Source organism: Lacerta agilis, chromosome 17 (genome assembly GCF_009819535.1).
Source record: "Lacerta agilis isolate rLacAgi1 chromosome 17, rLacAgi1.pri, whole genome shotgun sequence".
Lineage (NCBI taxonomy): Eukaryota > Metazoa > Chordata > Lepidosauria > Squamata > Lacertidae > Lacerta > Lacerta agilis.
This window is the reverse complement of record NC_046328.1, coordinates 17552784-17569997: the sequence shown is the minus strand read 5'-3', so window position 1 is coordinate 17569997 and position 17214 is coordinate 17552784. Positions and strand designations below refer to the sequence as shown.

The following is a 17214-nucleotide window of genomic DNA, read 5'->3' as shown; positions in this document are numbered from 1 at the left end:
TTCGGCCCGCGGGCCTTGTGTTTGACACCCGTGCCTTACATGGTTAGCTCAAATGTGTAGGGGCCGTCGGGAATTGCTAGCGTCCACGATTATTACCAAGGAAAGATAGCAGGTCAGGAATACGTCCCCCTGACAGGCTGCCTTTCTGTATGCAGCGCCTGGCCTGGAGCCAACCTTGCATCTTTGAAATGGAAGCAGCTGAGCGGCAAAGTGCTGCCTGCTGTCTTGCACGTTTAACCAGCGTTGGAGAAATGCCCAACCCGACTGCTGCTCCTTTTCTTTCCCCCACCCCACCCTTCGCGCTCCACGCTTCCTACATTTTTAAAAGGAACGTAATGAGAGAACTATCGGCCGCCTTGGCAGACGCAAGTTCCAAATGAATTTTTAATTTAGGCCAAATGGCCTCGAATGCTCCTTGGGCCTGTGGGTTGCTGAGAGAAATGGCGGCCTTGCTAGGAAGCCTCGCTTCATGCAAAAATAGCATTCGGTTTAATTTTCTTTCTTTTTGGGTAGGGGTGCATTGCTTTCCACGCATCTCTGTACCCCCGGCCCCTCCAGGAGGCTTTTCTGTGGAGAGTTTTGTTTCTTTTAAAGGCAAGAGCTGCTGAGAACTATTTGCCTGGTGAGGCCTATAAGACTTAGGTCACATTCACACTCTACGTTTAAAGCACTACGGTACCACTTTAAACAGTCATGGCTTCCTGCAAAGGATTCTGGGAACTCTGGTTTGTTATAAAGCAGGCATGGCCAAACTTGGCCCTCCAGCTGTTTTGGGACTACAATTCCCATCATCCCTGACCGCTGGTCCTGTTAACTAGGGATGATGGGAGTTGTAGTCCCAAAACAGCTGGAGGGTCAAGTTTGGCCATGCCTGTTATAGAGGAAGCCTTCATTCCCCTCATGGAGCTACAGTTCCCAGAGTTCCCTGGGAAAGAGAGGTTGACCTTTTGAGCACTCTGGGAATTATACTGAGCTAGACAGACCTGCAGCTGTAGCTCAGGTGGCAGAACTTTTGCTTTGTATGCAGAAGGTCCCAGTTCAGCCCTCGGCATCTCAGTGGGCTCGGCAGGACTCCCACCTGAAACCCTGGAGAACTGCTGCCAGTCAGTGTAGGCAGTACTGGGCTAGATGGACTAACGATTTGACTCAGGATAAGGCAGCTTCCCATGTTACTAATTTCACAGGTGGTTACTCTCTTTTGTTTTCCCCCCCAGGTGGTAGCTAATGCTGTAGCAGCGCTCTCAGAGATAGCAGAATCTCACCCCAGCAGCAACCTGCTGGATTTGAACCCACAGTCCATCAACAAGCTGCTGACTGCCCTGAACGAGTGTACGGAATGGGGCCAGATCTTCATCCTCGACTGCCTGGCCAACTACATGCCCAAGGATGACCGCGAGGCCCAGAGGTGAGAGCTGCGGGTTGGCTCACTTACTTGAGCCCCGTGTCGACCATGCTGCTTTGCAGGCACTGTTGTGCGAGATGCCCTTCCTTGCTCAGAGACAGCCCAGTCTTGTGTGCAATTGTGTGTGTGTGTGTGTGTGTGTGTGTGTCTGTGTGTCTGTGTGTCTGTGTGTCTGTCTGTCGGTGTCTGTCCGTCCCACGCCTCTGTTTTTGTTATCAACGGAGCCAAATTCTTTACTGTAGCACTCTGCACTTCAGAAGACTTTGTACAGATTTTTTTTTGAGAAAGGGCACCATGTTTAGAGGAAAAGCAAGTAAGAGGAGATATGGAGAAAGTGGAGAGAGAAAAGTTTTTATCCTTCTCTAGAACTCCTGGACATTGGAATATTGGAAGATTCAGGGCAGATGAAAGAGAGGATTTATTTTAAACTATGGAATTTGCTGTCCCGGGAGGCAGTGATGGCTACAGACTGGAATGGTGTTAAAAGAGGATGAGACAAAGTAAGGAGGGCAAGTCTATCAATAGCTACTACCCACAATGGCTATTATTGGATTCCCCAGTCAGAAGCTGTATGCTTCTGAATACCAGTAGCTGATGGAAGCTTTGTCTTTTTCTTCCTCCTCTTTCTCTTTCTCTTTCTTTTTTATTGTTTTTCTTTTCATTTCTTTTTTGTGTTTTATTTTTATTGTATTGTGTTTTCTATTGTTTTTTATATTATTATTAATTTAAACATCCTTATTGAAAGTTCAAAAAGTACATAGTTATATGTGCACTAAACATGGCGAGACGTAAACGAAAGAGAGAGAAAAAAGAGAAACAGCACCCGTGTAGAAGGGAAAATAAAGGGGGGAGCGGGGGGAACTCAAAACTGTATATTTTACAAGGTTGTTATTGTACTTCACCAGATCTTAACCTACTAAAGTATTTGTAAGAATGGATTCCAAATAACATTGAATTTATCCGTGGCAAGTCTGTGTTTATATGCAAGTTGTTCATATGTTGCGAGTTTGTGTAAGTCTTCAATCCAATCATAGAAGGGGGCACGGAGAGTGTTTTTATTGTTTTTATTTAGATTAGTTTTTTATTGTATTGTATGTTAAACAGTTTTAATTAATTTTGTTTTATTTTATTAATTTATTTTTTTTAATGAAAAGAAATAGCAACTGGAAAATGCAGGCCCTGCTTGCTGGTTTCCTGAGCAGGGCTAGCACAGAGCACAACTCTTCCTTTTCTGCCATTTCCCCAGATTACCCAATGGCTGCAGTGCAGGACCACAGAAACAGGGTTTTGTTGGTTGCACCTAGGAAGCTGGGCTGGTGGGTCAGTGGCTCTGTGCGCTTGTGAAAAATCTCCTCTGGCATTTTGTCTGCTTGCATCTTCCTTTTCCTTCCAGTGTGGTGTAGTGATTAAGAGCGGTAGACTTGTAATCTGGTGAACCAGGTTCGCGTCCCCGCTCCTCCACATGCAGCTCCTGGGTGACTTTGGGCTAGTCACACTTCTTTGAAGTCTCCCAGCCCCACTCACCTCACAGGGTGTTTCTTGTGGGGGAGGAAGGGAAAGGAGAATGTTAGCCGCTTTGAGACTCCTTCGGGTAGTGATAAAGCGGGATATCAAATCCAAACTCTTCTTCTTCTTCTCCCCCCGCCCCACAGCATCTGTGAGCGAGTGACACCCCGGCTGTCCCACGCTAACTCCGCCGTGGTCCTCTCGGCTGTGAAAGTGCTGATGAAGTTCATGGAGATGCTGTCGAAGGACCTGGATTATTACGGCACTTTGCTGAAGAAGCTGGCTCCCCCGCTCGTCACCCTGCTGTCTGCTGAGCCAGAACTGCAATACGTGGCTCTCCGAAACATCAACCTCATTGTGCAGAAAAGGTGATGATGGATGCTCTGTTGGCTGCAGGTGGGCAGGGTGGTTGATGGGTAGCACTGCTTCCAGGGATACAGTGAGGTACTCTCAGGCATGTAAGTGGGTTTGTTGGGGTTTTTTTTTTTTTTTTGCTAAAGGTATTTCCTTCTATAACGAATGTAAAACAGAGAAGCTGTTGTAGCAACAGATGAAAAAATCAGAAGATGAGAAGCAAAACTATAAAACAGGCACGTGGGTTAAAATACCAAAGTCCATGGAAAATGATCCACAATGAATTGGAAAAAAAAAACACGTTTAAAAGTACTTTCCCAAAAAATCCAGAGTCATTTCTGTTGGGGGTAATTCAGACTGAAATTCCCAGGTGTCAAAAAAGGTTATTTATGTGTGCCACTACTTGTGGCCCGTGTTTTGTTAGCCCAGAAATGGAAAACGAGCGAGGTCCCAACCAAAGACGAATGGCAACTTAGACTGATGGAATATGCGCAGCTTGCAGGCTTAACATATTGAATAAGAGAACAAGAAGAACATCTGTTTACAGAAGATTGGAAAACTTTTATTGAATATACTGGAAATAACTGTGTACAGCTGAAAACGCTGGCAGCATTAAATTCAACAGTGAAAATAAGTTATGATGGATGTAATAATGGAATACTGAATTGTATAGTTTCTGTAAAAAAAATGCAGGGATTTATAATATGTAAAATGGACCATGGGAAGAGAAGGAGGGAAGTAATTGATATCTTAAGGATGTAAAAATGTCAAGTATAGTTTGCGATTTGCCAGGTTTGTGACCAGGGCTGACTTGAAAATGATGGTTCCATTATAAAACGTAATTAAAGGAATGCCAGATCAAAGGAAAAGTGTCTGGATGTTCTAGACCTTGTCAAAATCTCAAATTATGCATAGTTTTCTCCATTATAGCTCTATTTCAGAGTGAGTGGTATCAAGCGCCCATGGGTGTAAGATTTGGGGGCTGCATTGAGTTGCAATTGCTATGCGAGCTGCTAAGATCATACATAAGACCTATGGGCATGTAAATATGTTTGTATAGAAGGTAGGTCTTTCAACGGTCCAGAACTGAGACCCACCTCTGACTCCCAGCCTGCAACATGGGAACTACTTTCACAGTTTCACTTTTGATTTCCAGTATAATCACTGTACCGGTGCTAACGAGGCACACGATTCATCCTAAAACGACACTTTCCCAGAGCAGTGTTGCCTAATAGCTCAGTCGGTAGAGCATGAGACTCTTAATCTCTAGGTCCTGGGTTTGAGCCTCACGTTGGACAAAAGATTCCTGCATTGCAGGGGGTTGGACTAGATGACCTTGGGGGTCCCTTCCAACTCTACCATTCTATGAGATTACTAAATGAAAACTTCTGATTTATTTATTTATTTATTACTTAAAGACTCTTTTGCAATTTATAAGTTGCACAGCTGGAAATGTTTCTTCTTAGGATCTCTTAATTGTGGTGTAGTGGTTAAGAGCAGTAGACTCGTAATCTGGTGAACCGGGTTCGCGTCTCCGCTCCTCCACATGCAGCTGCTGGGTGACCTTGGGCTAGTCACACTTCTCTGAAGTCTCTCAGCCCCACTCACCTCACAGAGTGTTTGTTGTGGGGGAGGAAGGGAAAGGAGAATGTGAGCTGCTTTGAGACTCCTTCGGGTAGTGATAAAGCGGGATATCAAATCCAAACTCTTCTTCTTCTTCATCTTCCTCCCAGACCTGAAATCCTCAAGCACGAGATGAAAGTCTTCTTTGTGAAGTACAACGACCCGATCTACGTCAAACTGGAGAAGCTGGATATCATGATCCGCCTGGCCTCGCAGGCCAACATTGCACAGGTAAATCCTCCTCTTTTCTCTCTTCCTCCCCACCCCCTGAATTTGCTTCAGAGTCTCCACTGCCCTGCAAGGATGAGGACTGAAAGGAATTGCAGTCCCCCAAGATCTGGAAGGCACCCGCTGTTTGGGAAGGCTGAAGCTATTGCCTCTAAAGAAGGCATTCCACTCTTCTCTCCTTCCTGCCCCAAATTCTCAGCATGTGCTTTTTCCTTTTTTCCTTTGCCCCACGTCTTCTGATAGGTGCTTGCCGAGTTAAAGGAGTACGCAACGGAAGTCGATGTGGACTTTGTGCGGAAAGCCGTGCGGGCGATTGGCCGGTGTGCCATTAAGGTCGAGGTGAGCCAAGGTGTGGTCCAGAAAATCTGGCGGGCACCAGTTTGGGGGAGGCTGGCATCTTATCTGGGAGAGTGGCCTGATTCTGCAAAAGGCTTGCCGTATTTTTCATTCCATAAGACGCACTTTTTCCCTCCTCAAAAGTAAGGGGAAATACCTGTGCGTCTTATGGAGTGAATGGTGGTCCCTGGAGCTAAATTGCCCAGGGGCCAAAAGCAGATTGTGCTTTTTATTTTACAAAGAGAAAGGGGGGTGTTGAAAGGACCCCGCTCAGCAGCTGATCAGCAAGAGATCGGGAGAGAGTTAAGAGTCCCGGCTCCCTTTCAGCCCCGTCCTCCTTTGTTGAATGTGCTGCAGAGGAAGGTTGTTTGTTTCCCCAGGACATGTGACTGGCTGATTAGATTATCTGTCTGGAAACAGTAGAAACTGCTCCCTTTCCTTAAGATTTTTCAGAAATGTGAGTTGAACCCCATAAAAATGGGGCATTTCCTCTTTGCTTTTCCCCCTTTGCAAAAAAAGCTGCAAAGCTTTTAGCTGATCCTCAAAAAAACAACAACAGGGCTTTTAGAGGAGGAAAACCAGAAAAATATTTTTTTCCTGGTTTCCTCCTCTAAAAATGACGTGCGCCCTATGGTCCAGTGCGTCCTATGGAGCGAAAAATACGGTAACTTCAAACATACTTGGCTTTCCAAGCATTTAGAGGCTACGAGTAGGAGAGCACAAATGAATTTTGTATTCTGTGTTGTGGAAACCCCCCCCCCTCTTTTTGGGGAGGATGGGGACTGAAGACATTAGGGAGAGGAGCAGAGAGTGCTCTTACACCCGAATCATGCATGCAGACTTCCCTTTGGGGCACCTGGTAGGCCCTATGAAAACAGGATGCTGGAATCACTGGCCTGATCCAGCAGGTTTTTCTTACATTCTCACGGCATCTGGTAGATCTTGGCTCTTTGGAAAAGGGGGCTTGACCTTTACAGAACCTTCCAACATTAAAATTCGTTTTTCAAGGCAAGCGGTGTCCGTAGTGCTGGAGATCGACATGTTTTTGCGTGGGGAACCAGGTTTTTTTTAAAACAACAGCGTTTGAGGCATCCGTCATAGCATGGGGATCCTGCCTCCCCCTTCCCAATTGGTCTTCTCTAGTGTGCAGAAGGCTGCATGTGACTCTTGTTTTGTTACAGCCAGGAAATTCCTGGCTTTCCTGCTGCTGCCATCCCACCCTTGCTGGGAGATAACCTGGGTGTCCTTTAACTTCCCTTTTTTAAAGCAAGCATCCGTAGTTTCTCCTAAGCCTCTTGGCTAATCCCCAGTTCCTCTACACACAGCCCCAACCACCTTTCTCTTTCTTCCTGCCCAGCAATCGGCAGAGCGTTGTGTAAGCACCTTGCTTGACCTCATCCAGACCAAGGTCAACTATGTGGTCCAGGAAGCCATTGTCGTCATCAAGGACATCTTCCGCAAGTACCCCAACAAGTAAGGAGCCCTTTCTTAACAGCCTAGCTGCTGACTTGTTAGTTCCTTTCGGGTGGCTGCACGTCAGACTAGGAGCCCCCTCTCCCCACCCCCCAGTTCCATTCTGGTTTGCCTCTCCTCGAAAAGTGACCATTTTGATAACACATGGGAACATTTTATTATGTATTAAACTTATTAGTTACTGTTTTTTAAAATTGGTGGCTTGGGATAGCTCAAGTCGATAGAGCAAGAGACTCTTAATCTCAAGGTTGCGGGTTCGAACCCCACGTTGGGCAAAAGATTCCCGCAGTGCAGGGGGGTTGGACTAGATGGCCCTCGGGGGTCCCTTCCATGATTCTGTGAGAAGGCAATTGATAATGATACAGTGAAACCTATCCAGAAATATAGAGCCTTAGATTTTTCTTTTATTTATTTTTTTGGCTCTTGATGACATGGGATGCCCAGCACATGCAGAGCTAGCTCTTTGCCTTTGAAAGGATCTATCCATGAAGCCCCTCTGGCTTACTTATTTATTTACTGCATTTCTATCCTACTTTTTCACCAAGGGCCTCAAGGAGGCTTAACATGGCTATATCTTTCTCTGTCCTTATTTAATCCCCCAGAACCTGTGAGGTAGGTCAGCCTGAGGAGGGGCAGTCAGCCAAATGGTGGCATTTGAACCCTGGTCCTCTCCCGGGTCGTATTCTGATGCTCTCTAACCGCTGCGCCGCACTTGGTTCTCCGCTGCCTCTTAGCTCCTCCCACCCCTCCTGTCCCCGCCCCCAACACACAGGTACGAGAGCGTGATCGCCACCCTGTGCGAGAACCTGGACTCCCTCGACGAACCCGAGGCTCGGGCAGCCATGATCTGGATCGTGGGCGAATACGCAGAGCGCATAGACAACGCGGATGAGCTTCTGGAGAGCTTCCTCGAAGGGTTCCACGACGAAAGCACCCAGGTGAGACGGGGCAGAGTCTCCCAGGTGGGGTGGCTGAGGATTAGGCAGCAAAGGCTGCAACGATTCCCTCCAGATTCCCCCCCCATGGTGCCTTGCCTCCCCCAAGCAGCCAACCCGTGAAGATCTTGCACCCCCCCCTCAGGAATCCTAGAGGTTGTGTCTTGGGCGATGCACCTCTCAGGTTGCACGTTTAACTTCATTGGCACCTCCTGCAGGTGCCCCCTGTCCCTCATGCAGCTTCCACTGTGGTGTAGTGGTTAAGAGCGGTAGACTCATAATCTGGTGAACCGGGTTCGCGTCTCCGCTCCTCCACATGCAGCTGCTGGGTGACCTTGGGCTAGTCACACTTCTTTGAAGTCTCTCAGCCTCACTCACCTCACACGGTGTTGGTTGTGGGGGAGGAATGGAAAGGAGAATATTAGCCGCTTTGAGAATCCTTTGGGTAGTGATAAAGCAGGATATCAAATCCAAACTCTTCTTCTTCTTCCCGTTCGGACTCCCAATTTCTTCCAGGATGGTAGTAGTAGAACGCCAGCTGTTGCATGCAGAAGATCCCAGGTTCAGTCCCCCCTTTTTTCTTTTTTCTTTCGTCCGCCGCAGGTGCAGCTGCAGCTGCTGACGGCCATTGTCAAGCTGTTCCTGAAGAAGCCCACCGAGACCCAGGAGCTGGTCCAGCAGGTCCTCAGCCTGGCTACGCAGGTAGGGGAAGAAGAGGTGGCCTCTCCTTGCCTTTTTAAACCTGGAGGCCCCCTTTACGTCCCTGCAGGGGTTCTGCAAGGTAGCCAGGGGTGCGGAAGCTTTGTCAGTCTAGGCGACCTCCTGAGGACCACATGCCAGGGGTAGGAGGGGCCAGAAGCAAAAGTGGGCGGAGCTACAGATGCAAATTTTACCCTCTGTACACAAGAGACTAGTTTCTGCGCAACACTTGCACACTTCTCCCCCCCCCCCTTCATCCAGGGCAAACAAGAGGCACGACTGGAGTTCAGGGACACTTCCAAGCCAGGAGAAAACACTCCAAGGAAGGGTGTGTGACCAGAGGAGAGTCTTAAGATCCAGACTTACTACATTTATATACCAAGGGCAGTTCACAGAATAAAACACAAGATAAAAACACAAGCAAATTATTAAACCATTTTAAACTTGCCTTGGATTTATGTTCGTCAGAGAGCCAGTGTGGTGTAGTGGTTAAGAGCGGTAGACTCATAATCTGGTGAACGGGGTTCACGTCTCCGCTCCTCCACATGCATTTGCTGGGTGACCTTGGGCTAGTCACACTTCTTTGAAGTCTCTCAGCCCCACTCACCTCACAGAGGAAGGGAAAGGAGAATGTTATCCGCTTTGAGACTCCTTCGGGTAGTGAAAAGCGGGATATCAAATCCAAACTCTTCTTCTTCTTCTTCTTCTTCGTCACCTTAAATGCTTTCCAGCCTTTCCCCCCCCCCGGTCACGAGGACTAGAAACTTGGCTTTCTTTTTAAACAAGAAGCTTCAGCACTCTGATCTCTGGCCTCTGCATGTGCAAAGGACGAGAAAGAGTGAGGCAGAGTGGCCTGCATCTGTTAAGACATCCAGTGTGTTAACTGACCTCTGGGCAGGTTTGGAGAGCCCCTGGTGTGAAAACACACAAACACACTCACATGCTCCTTTCCTTGTCTCCCTGCCCTCCTCCCCCCCCCCCCATTGCGGCTCCCACCACTTAGGATTCGGATAACCCCGACTTGAGGGACCGTGGCTACATCTATTGGCGCCTGCTCTCTACCGATCCTGTGGCGGCCAAGGAGGTGGTTCTGGCAGAGAAGCCACTCATCTCTGAAGAGACGGACCTGATTGAGCCGACTCTGCTGGACGAGCTGATCTGCTACATCGGCACGCTGGCCTCCGTCTACCACAAGCCCCCCACCGCCTTCGTGGAGGGGAGCAGAGGCATCGTCCATAAGAGCCTCCCCCCACGGACAGGATCGTGAGTACCCTTTGGTGGCAGCGGTGGTTTTTGTGCAGGGAGAGGTGGTTCTGTTGCTGCTCTCTACAGCCCACTCCGTCCTTGGCTCTCTCTTTTTTTCATTCTATTTATAAAAATACTTACATTTTTTTTTAAAAAAAAATATAGAGTGGTTTGCAGTGATTATACATAATGACATACAAGAGAAAGCATATAAAAAAGAAACCAGCGAACTGTTAGGGAAAGGCATATTCGGCATTCCCTGCAGAATAGGAAGGGTTTTCGGCAGGTGTAGGCACAGAAGGTGTCTGCTGGATTCCTAGTGGCAGAGAGTTCCACAGGACCGGGCCAACGACACGAAAAAGGCTGAGTTTCCCGCTGTTGTCTTGCCAACTCGAGGAACGGCCAGTGGCACCCCTGCAGATGATCCCAGTGATCAAGCTTGGGATACAAGGGTTCGGGTGGTCCCTGAGGCACCCTGGACCTAAGCCGTTCGGGACTTTGCAAATTAATGCCTTGAGTAGTAGAGGGGCAGCCGGTACAGGTGCTTTAAGAGCTGTGTCTCGTGTTGCTTGCCAGATGCCCCCATCAGTCGTCCGGCCACCGCATTCTGCACCAGCTGGAGCATCCAAACCAGGCCCAAGGGCAGCCCCACATAGAGCATGTTCCAGTGATTAGCCTTGAGATTACCAATACATGGACTGCCATGGTTGTAGCCAATGTAGCACAAAGCTGAAATCACTTAGCGGTCCACGGCTTCCACTGGCAAATTGTGCTGTGTCACCAAAATGTCACTGTGCCAGATTGCTGGAAACTTTGCTGCGCGGTAGATTTCACAATCTGTTGCATAGCCGGTTCCCGCTAGCCACAACTTCTGCATTGGATTCCACCCGTCTGCTGGTGCAAGGGACCCTGGGGTAGGGTGGCTGGGTGGTAGAAATGAACACACACTTTTTCTCTTTTTTTTGGTAAATAGTTTTTTATTAATTTTTCACGGTTACATTTTCACAAATGAAAACAGTAATTAACTCACATTTCTACCAAATCTAAATTTATACGAGTACCTTTTCATGAACCTTCTCTTTGAGTCCAGAAATCCAGAGAAAGACACACTCTTGAGTCAGTGGTTCCCAAACTCCCCTCCGCCCCCCACCCCCATCCCAGGCCACTTGGAAAATGCTGATGGTCTCCGCAGACTGCAGTTGCTACAGCAGGCAAAACAATCATTAAGTATGATACTTAATTGGGTTTTTATTGCTGATTTTTATTTTTATTCCATTGAATTCGGATCAGGATACAATAAAATGCATTATGAGAAATGAAAAAAGCGATAAAAATGCAATTAACCATCACACAGCATCTCACCCAGTGTATTATAATTGCTACGGCAGACAGAAAATTCACTGATTATATATGAATATTTTATGCAGCCAAGCAAGGAATCCTGATGAATCATGCGAACCACTGGTGCAACATGTGCCACAGTTTGGGTACTCCTGATCTATGTCTCTCTTTTTTTGGAAGGAAGGAAGCAGGCCATTTTTAAATTGTTTTCTTCGTCTCTTCCTCCCCACCCCACCCTACACTATGAACACAGGAGCGAAAGTGCAGAGAGCCCGGATGTTGCTCCAGCTGGGGCCCCCCAGTCTGAGCAGCCAGCGGTCATCCCGACGCAAGGAGACCTCCTGGGAGACTTGCTGAACCTTGACCTGGGACCCCCCGTGAGCGGCCCTCCGGTTGCCACCTCGTCGGTGCAGATGGGTGCCGTCGACCTTCTCGGCGGTGGCTTGGACAGCCTGGTAAGTCCTAATCCTGCCCCCCCCCCCAGGATTTGCAAGAGGGCACGGCATGTTCGTTGGAGGACTTTGAATCCTCGAAAACAGCAGCATTAAGTGTGGCCGCTGACATTATGCTCTGTTGCTGTTGGTTCCCTGTCTGCCTATGTTTCATGCTGCCTGTGTGTTTTAAGACTGTGTGTAGATATACAGCCGTGTCCAACTTAAGTTATACTGAGTAGGCCCACTGAAATTAATGGACCCAAGCTGGGCCGCATTCATACGTTTAAAGCATTGGGATACCACTTTAAACAGCCATGGCTTCCCCGCAAAGAATTCTGGGAATTCTCCTTGAGGAAACCCTTCTATTCCCCTCCCATAGCTATGGTTTCCAGGGCGGTTTAGTGGTCAGTCTTTCTTCCCAGGGAACTCTGGGAAGGGGAGTCTCTGCTAACAACGCCATTAACAAACGACAGCTCCCAGAATTCTTTGGGGGAAGCCATGGCTGTTTAAAGTGGCACCAAAGTGCTGAAGACATAACCTCTTCACTCTTGCCTTTTTGGGCACAATGTGTATGTTTCAGGACCTGCCTCGTTTTTGTTATTGTCCGTTGTTTCAAATTGTGTTTTTTTAATTCAGTAACCTGCTCTGGGACATTAGGGTGCAGGGCAGGTAATAGATAACAGCAGGAGCAGCCTCAGCAGTCGTAGTTAGCAGTAAGAATAAAAAATATAAATAATGTGCAGTGTGAATGTGAGCTTAGCCGTGTCCTTTCATTTTTCCTACCCTGAATATGACTTAAAACAACTGGACGCAATCCATTAATCTTTGGTCCCGTTTTGTACAGAGAGGCAGCTGAGGAATCTTGTCCGGGCCTTTCTCACACCCTTTTTGGATCAGGGCAGCCAAAAGGTGCCCGCTAGGTGTTGCCGGGCTCCCATCACGCCCCCAGGAAACATATCCCAGTAGTCAGGGATTATGGGAACTGTCGTCTTATCTGGAGGGCATCGCATTGGCCACCCACCACTTTAGGACATAAGTGGTTAGGCATGCATGGGCAGTGGAGGATGACTCAAAGCTCCGCTGGGAGTTGGCAGAGGCGAAACCGTTCAGTGTGAACGATTCCCAGTATACCTGAAGGAGCGTCTCCGCCCCATCGTTCAGCCCAGACACTGAGGTCCAGCTCCAAGGACCTCCTGGCAGTTCCCTCACTGCAAGAAGTGAGGTTACAGGGAACCAGGCAAAGGGCCTTCTCTGTGGTGGCGTCAGCCCTGTGGAACGCCCTCCCATCAGATGTCAAGGAAATAAACAACTATCTGACTTTTAGAAGACATCTGAAGGCAGCCTTGTTTAGGGAAGTTTTTAATGCTTGATCTTTTATCGTGTTTTTAATACTCTGTTGGGAGCCACCCAGAGTGGCTGGGGAAACCCAACCAGATGGGCGGGGTATAAATAATAGATTATTATTATTATTATTATTATTTATTTTATAGAACGGGCAGGACAGAGGGGGTGCAGATGGGCGGGGTATAAATAGTAGATTATTATCATCATCATCATCATTATTTTATTATAGAATGGGCAGGGCAGGGGGCTGCTGCGTTCTTGTGGGGAGCTGTCTTGTAGCGCTGTGGCTGATAGCATCTGTGTGTTGTAGTCTTGAGTGACTAACCTCTCTTTCACCCCTTCTTGTTTTGTCTCTTTCCCTTCTCCCACCCCCCATTCCCAAATCCTGGCTTTTGTCTCTCTCTCTCCCTCTCTCTCTCTGCATGTGGCTGTCTCTTCTATTCCAACTTGCCTGCTGCTTCTTGGAGATGGGGGACGAAGCTGAAGGGGTATGGTCCAGCCCTTTTACTAGCTTTCCCGTCAGTGTTCCTCCCCCCCTTCCCTCCACTCTTTCCTGCTGGGAAACCATGGCTTTGCGGGGGGGGGGGAGAGAGATGAAGTGGATGCTACTCTTATCAGTATTATTTGCTTTCTACCTGATCATCTCAAAGTGTGAAGTACACTAAAAATGAAACAAACCAGATCTATCTAAATACATAAATTAGTCTGATCCAACAGGTGTGGGTGTGTGTGTGTTACATGTTCTTGGGAGAACCCCCCCCCTCCTAGTCCTCCCCCTTGTGTGGGTTTATCCATCCTCTGTTTGTGTGTAAATGCAGAGAAGGTCTGCAGCTCAAGCTCCCAGGTTCAACCCCTGCTTCAACTCCAGGTAGGGCTTGGAATTTGTCCTGCCTGAACCCTCGGAGAGCCACTGCCTGTCAATGTAGACAAGGCTGGAGGTAGATGGACCAATGGTCTGATTCAGTATTAGGCAGATTTCTATAAAAGCTTCTGCATTTGCCTCTTCTTGTAAGAGTGGCCCTTCCCGAAGGTGTGCCAACTGCTGCAGCTCTGTGTAATGTCTCTTGCTCCTCTGCTCCCTACTCTCAAGCCACCCTTTGTAGGCTCGTGTCTCCACCCACCCCACTGCCTTTGGAATTGCCTCTGTGAACTTGTAACACCTTGGTGCCTTTATCTCCCTGCAGATGGGGGGCCCCAGTTTCACAGCGCCCAGCGCGGTCATGCCCTCCAACTTGGGAGCGCCCCTGGGCGGGGGCTTGGGAGACCTCTTCGACCTGGCTGGCGGCGTGGGAACATTGTCGGGGTCCTACGTAGCTCCCAAAACGGTGAGTAGCACTGGCCTCTGAGGAGTGCCGGGAACCAAGGGCCAAGTGGCTCTCGATACCATTGCTTGTAAGATGCCTGGCGCCTCTCTGTGGGTAACGGGCTTCTTTCCTTTGGCTAGACCCAATGGTAGAGCTGGCCCCAACAGGGAATGAGAGGGCCTGAGCTCCCTAGGTGCTCCATGAGTGCATTGGACTAGAGAAGGAATGGGGAACATCTGTGGCCCTCCAGATGTTGTTGGACTCCAGCTCCCATCAGCTCCCCCAAGCAGCATGACCCGTGGTGAAGAATAATGGGAGCTGTAGTCCAGCAGCTTCTGGAGGTCACAGATATTCCCCATCCCTGACCCGGTCTGATGCTCTCCTGGAGCTCCCAGTGAGTTTCAGGTTCTCTCATACCCTGTTGGGGCCGGCCCTACCATTTGGTCATCATCCCTGATAATTGACCATGGTGGTTGGAGCTGATGCCAGTTGGAGGACTACATATTCCCCATCCCTAGACTAGTGTGGAGTTATGTAACTTCTGCATCCACTAGTTCTCCCAGCAGCAGCAAAATCCACAGATTATTGTTATTATTTATTGTGTCAAAAACTGCTAAGCACTGTAGAGTAGTTAAAAAAAACCAGGCCCTGCTAAGTAGACTTACAGTTGAGAGGGATGGGGTGCTATCCAATGTCAGCCATACTCCAAGTAATTGCAATGTTGAGGACCCATCCTGTAGAAGTGTAAGCTATAAAAAGAATGGATTGGGCCCAGGCTAAGTTTGCTGACCTTGGGTGTCCCATTGGACTTGGTGGGAAAAATTAAAGAGTGCTTGTGCAACCTAATTTTACTCACAGTAGACCCATTGCAATTAATGGATCCCACACCACCGTGTTCATTAGTTTCAGCGGGTCTTTTCTGTGTAAAACTGAATGCTGCCCTTAGTCTTAACATCGTTTCAGTTGAAATCCACATGATTTCAAAGCGCAACTGACTTAGTCCGGATCCAACCCCAACATTTGGGTAGGGGGGCAGGTTCTTGTTAGGATTTTTTTGTTTTTCATTTTATAACATACAGTCGTACCTCAGAAGTTGAAGGGAATCTGTTCCGGAAATCCATTCGACTTCCAAAATGTTCGGAAACCAAGGCGCCTTTTCCGATTGGCTTCAGGAAGCTCCTGCAGCCAATCGGAAGCTGCGCCAGACGTTCGGGTTCCAAAGAACATTTGGAAACCGGAACACTCACTTCTGGGTTTGCGGTTTTTGGGAGCCAAAACAATCAAGTACCAAGCCATTCAGCTTCCAAGGTATGACTGTATATAAAAGAGCAATTATAACGACAGATGAAAACGAAAAGAAAAAGAAAACCATAAAACAAGTCACATACAGGTTAAATAACAGAGGGAATGAAAGAAAATAAGTGGAAATAAAAGTTGTATTTGCATAGATAAATAATATTAAGTGTTCCTTGGTTGTCAAGTAGAGTTCCAGATTTTCCAGGCTTGTGACGGTGGTTTCATTGCAAACCAACGATGGCCCTGCTATATGTGCAATGAAGGAATCTACCCCCAAGGCATCAACTAATGTCGCCTTGCACCATTTCAGGTCTGGCTCCCGGCGGTGAAGGCCAAGGGTTTGGAGATTTCGGGTACCTTCAGCCGGCAGGTGGGCTCCATCTCCATGGACCTCGTGCTCTCCAACAAGGCCCTGCAAGTCATGTCTGACTTCGCCATCCAGTTCAACCGCAACAGGTAAAAGCTGCCAGCTCTTCTCTTCCTGTGCTGCGTTTCCGTGTGGCCTTCCCCCCACCCTCTGCAAGGAGTCCTCCCATGCAGAGGGGGCGTCATAGCCAGGGAGCCTCTTGTGATGATCCTTGTGTCGCTGAATGGCTGGTTTGATGAACCAACCATATCCTCTAAGAAGTTGACTGAAGAGGCTTATCCAGCTAGGACGGGGCGGGGAATATTCTTTCCAGCCCGAGAGCTGCATACCCTCATATACGACCTTCTGGGGGCCACATGGCAGTGGTGTGTGGGGCCAGAGTCAAAACTTGGCAGTGCCACAGATTGAACTGCACCTGCCAATAGCATGGCCAGGGATAGCAGTCCCTGATGGAACATTTGAAAATTGCTGAGGTTCTTGGCAGACCACTTAAGGCAGCTACTGTATTCCCAAACTTTGGTCTCCAGCTATTTTTTTGGACTACAACTCCCATCATCCCTAGCTACCAGAACCCAGTGGTCAGGAATGATGGGAATTGTAGTCCCAAAAAAACCAAACCAGGTGGAGACCCAAGTTTGGGAAACACTGACTTAAGGGGGAATTTATTTTTTATTTTTGCCTTTTGTAATGCGCTGTGCTAGAGGCGGTAGGATATTGAATTGGATCCTTATTATTTCTTGAATATTGTGTTTGGTTGTATGATGTGTCTGTGCCATTTACTAATTCCTGTGCTAACCGGTTTGGAAGAGACGCAACTTGGCAAGCAGAAGTTCCCAGGTTCAGACCCCAGCATCTCCAGGCAGGGCTGGAAGTGTCCCTTGCCTGGAGCCCTGGAGAGCTGCTACCAGTCAGTGTTGGCAATACTGAGTGATATGGACCAATGCATCTGACCCAGTCTATAAGGCAGCTTCTTATGTACCCCTTACACTCTTGTCAGTTTCCTGCCTCCCTGACGGAGAGTGACCCAGCATCTAAATTCCTTTGCCAAAGAAAGCCTGTTGCTGCCGCCTCAGCTGGTTGCATCTTGCTATCTTTCCCCGTCCGTATCCCTTGCAACCCCCGGGTGCCCTCCCCTTCTCACCAGCTGTTCCCTTTCAGCTTCGGCCTGGCCCCCGCTGCACCCCTCCAGGTCCACGCCCCTCTTGCTCCGAACCAGAGCGTGGAGATCTCCCTTCCCCTCAACACGGTCGGCTCGGTCATGAAGATGGATCCCCTGAACAACCTCCAGGTGAGCCAAGGTGGCAGGGGGTCAGCAGCGGATCATGTG

General features: G+C 48.4%; 1 protein-coding gene and 1 non-coding gene across 5 annotated transcripts in view; both read left to right on the top strand.

The window, feature by feature from the left end:
* The window catches only part of AP1B1 (adaptor related protein complex 1 subunit beta 1), a 54899-nt gene that overhangs the window by 30427 nt on the left and 7258 nt on the right, over positions 1-17214 (top strand). For 2 of the 4 annotated variants that reach the window (XM_033174375.1, XM_033174374.1), the window contains exons 6-18: positions 1215-1405; positions 3055-3276; positions 4996-5116; positions 5357-5452; positions 6807-6922; positions 7695-7860; positions 8461-8559; positions 9560-9819; positions 11396-11597; positions 13388-13408; positions 14105-14245; positions 15831-15976; positions 17046-17175. In XM_033174375.1, coding sequence (XP_033030266.1) covers positions 1215-1405; positions 3055-3276; positions 4996-5116; positions 5357-5452; positions 6807-6922; positions 7695-7860; positions 8461-8559; positions 9560-9819; positions 11396-11597; positions 13388-13408; positions 14105-14245; positions 15831-15976; positions 17046-17175 — 1911 coding nt within the window. The remainder of the gene's footprint in view (positions 1-1214; positions 1406-3054; positions 3277-4995; positions 5117-5356; positions 5453-6806; positions 6923-7694; positions 7861-8460; positions 8560-9559; positions 9820-11395; positions 11598-13387; positions 13409-14104; positions 14246-15830; positions 15977-17045; positions 17176-17214) is intronic. The other 2 variants (XM_033174377.1, XM_033174376.1) reach the window with 1 other exon arrangement.
* On the top strand, positions 16072-16171 carry LOC117039356. Its single transcript, XR_004425772.1, has one exon. It is a non-coding gene; the product is annotated as a small nucleolar RNA SNORD125 (small nucleolar RNA).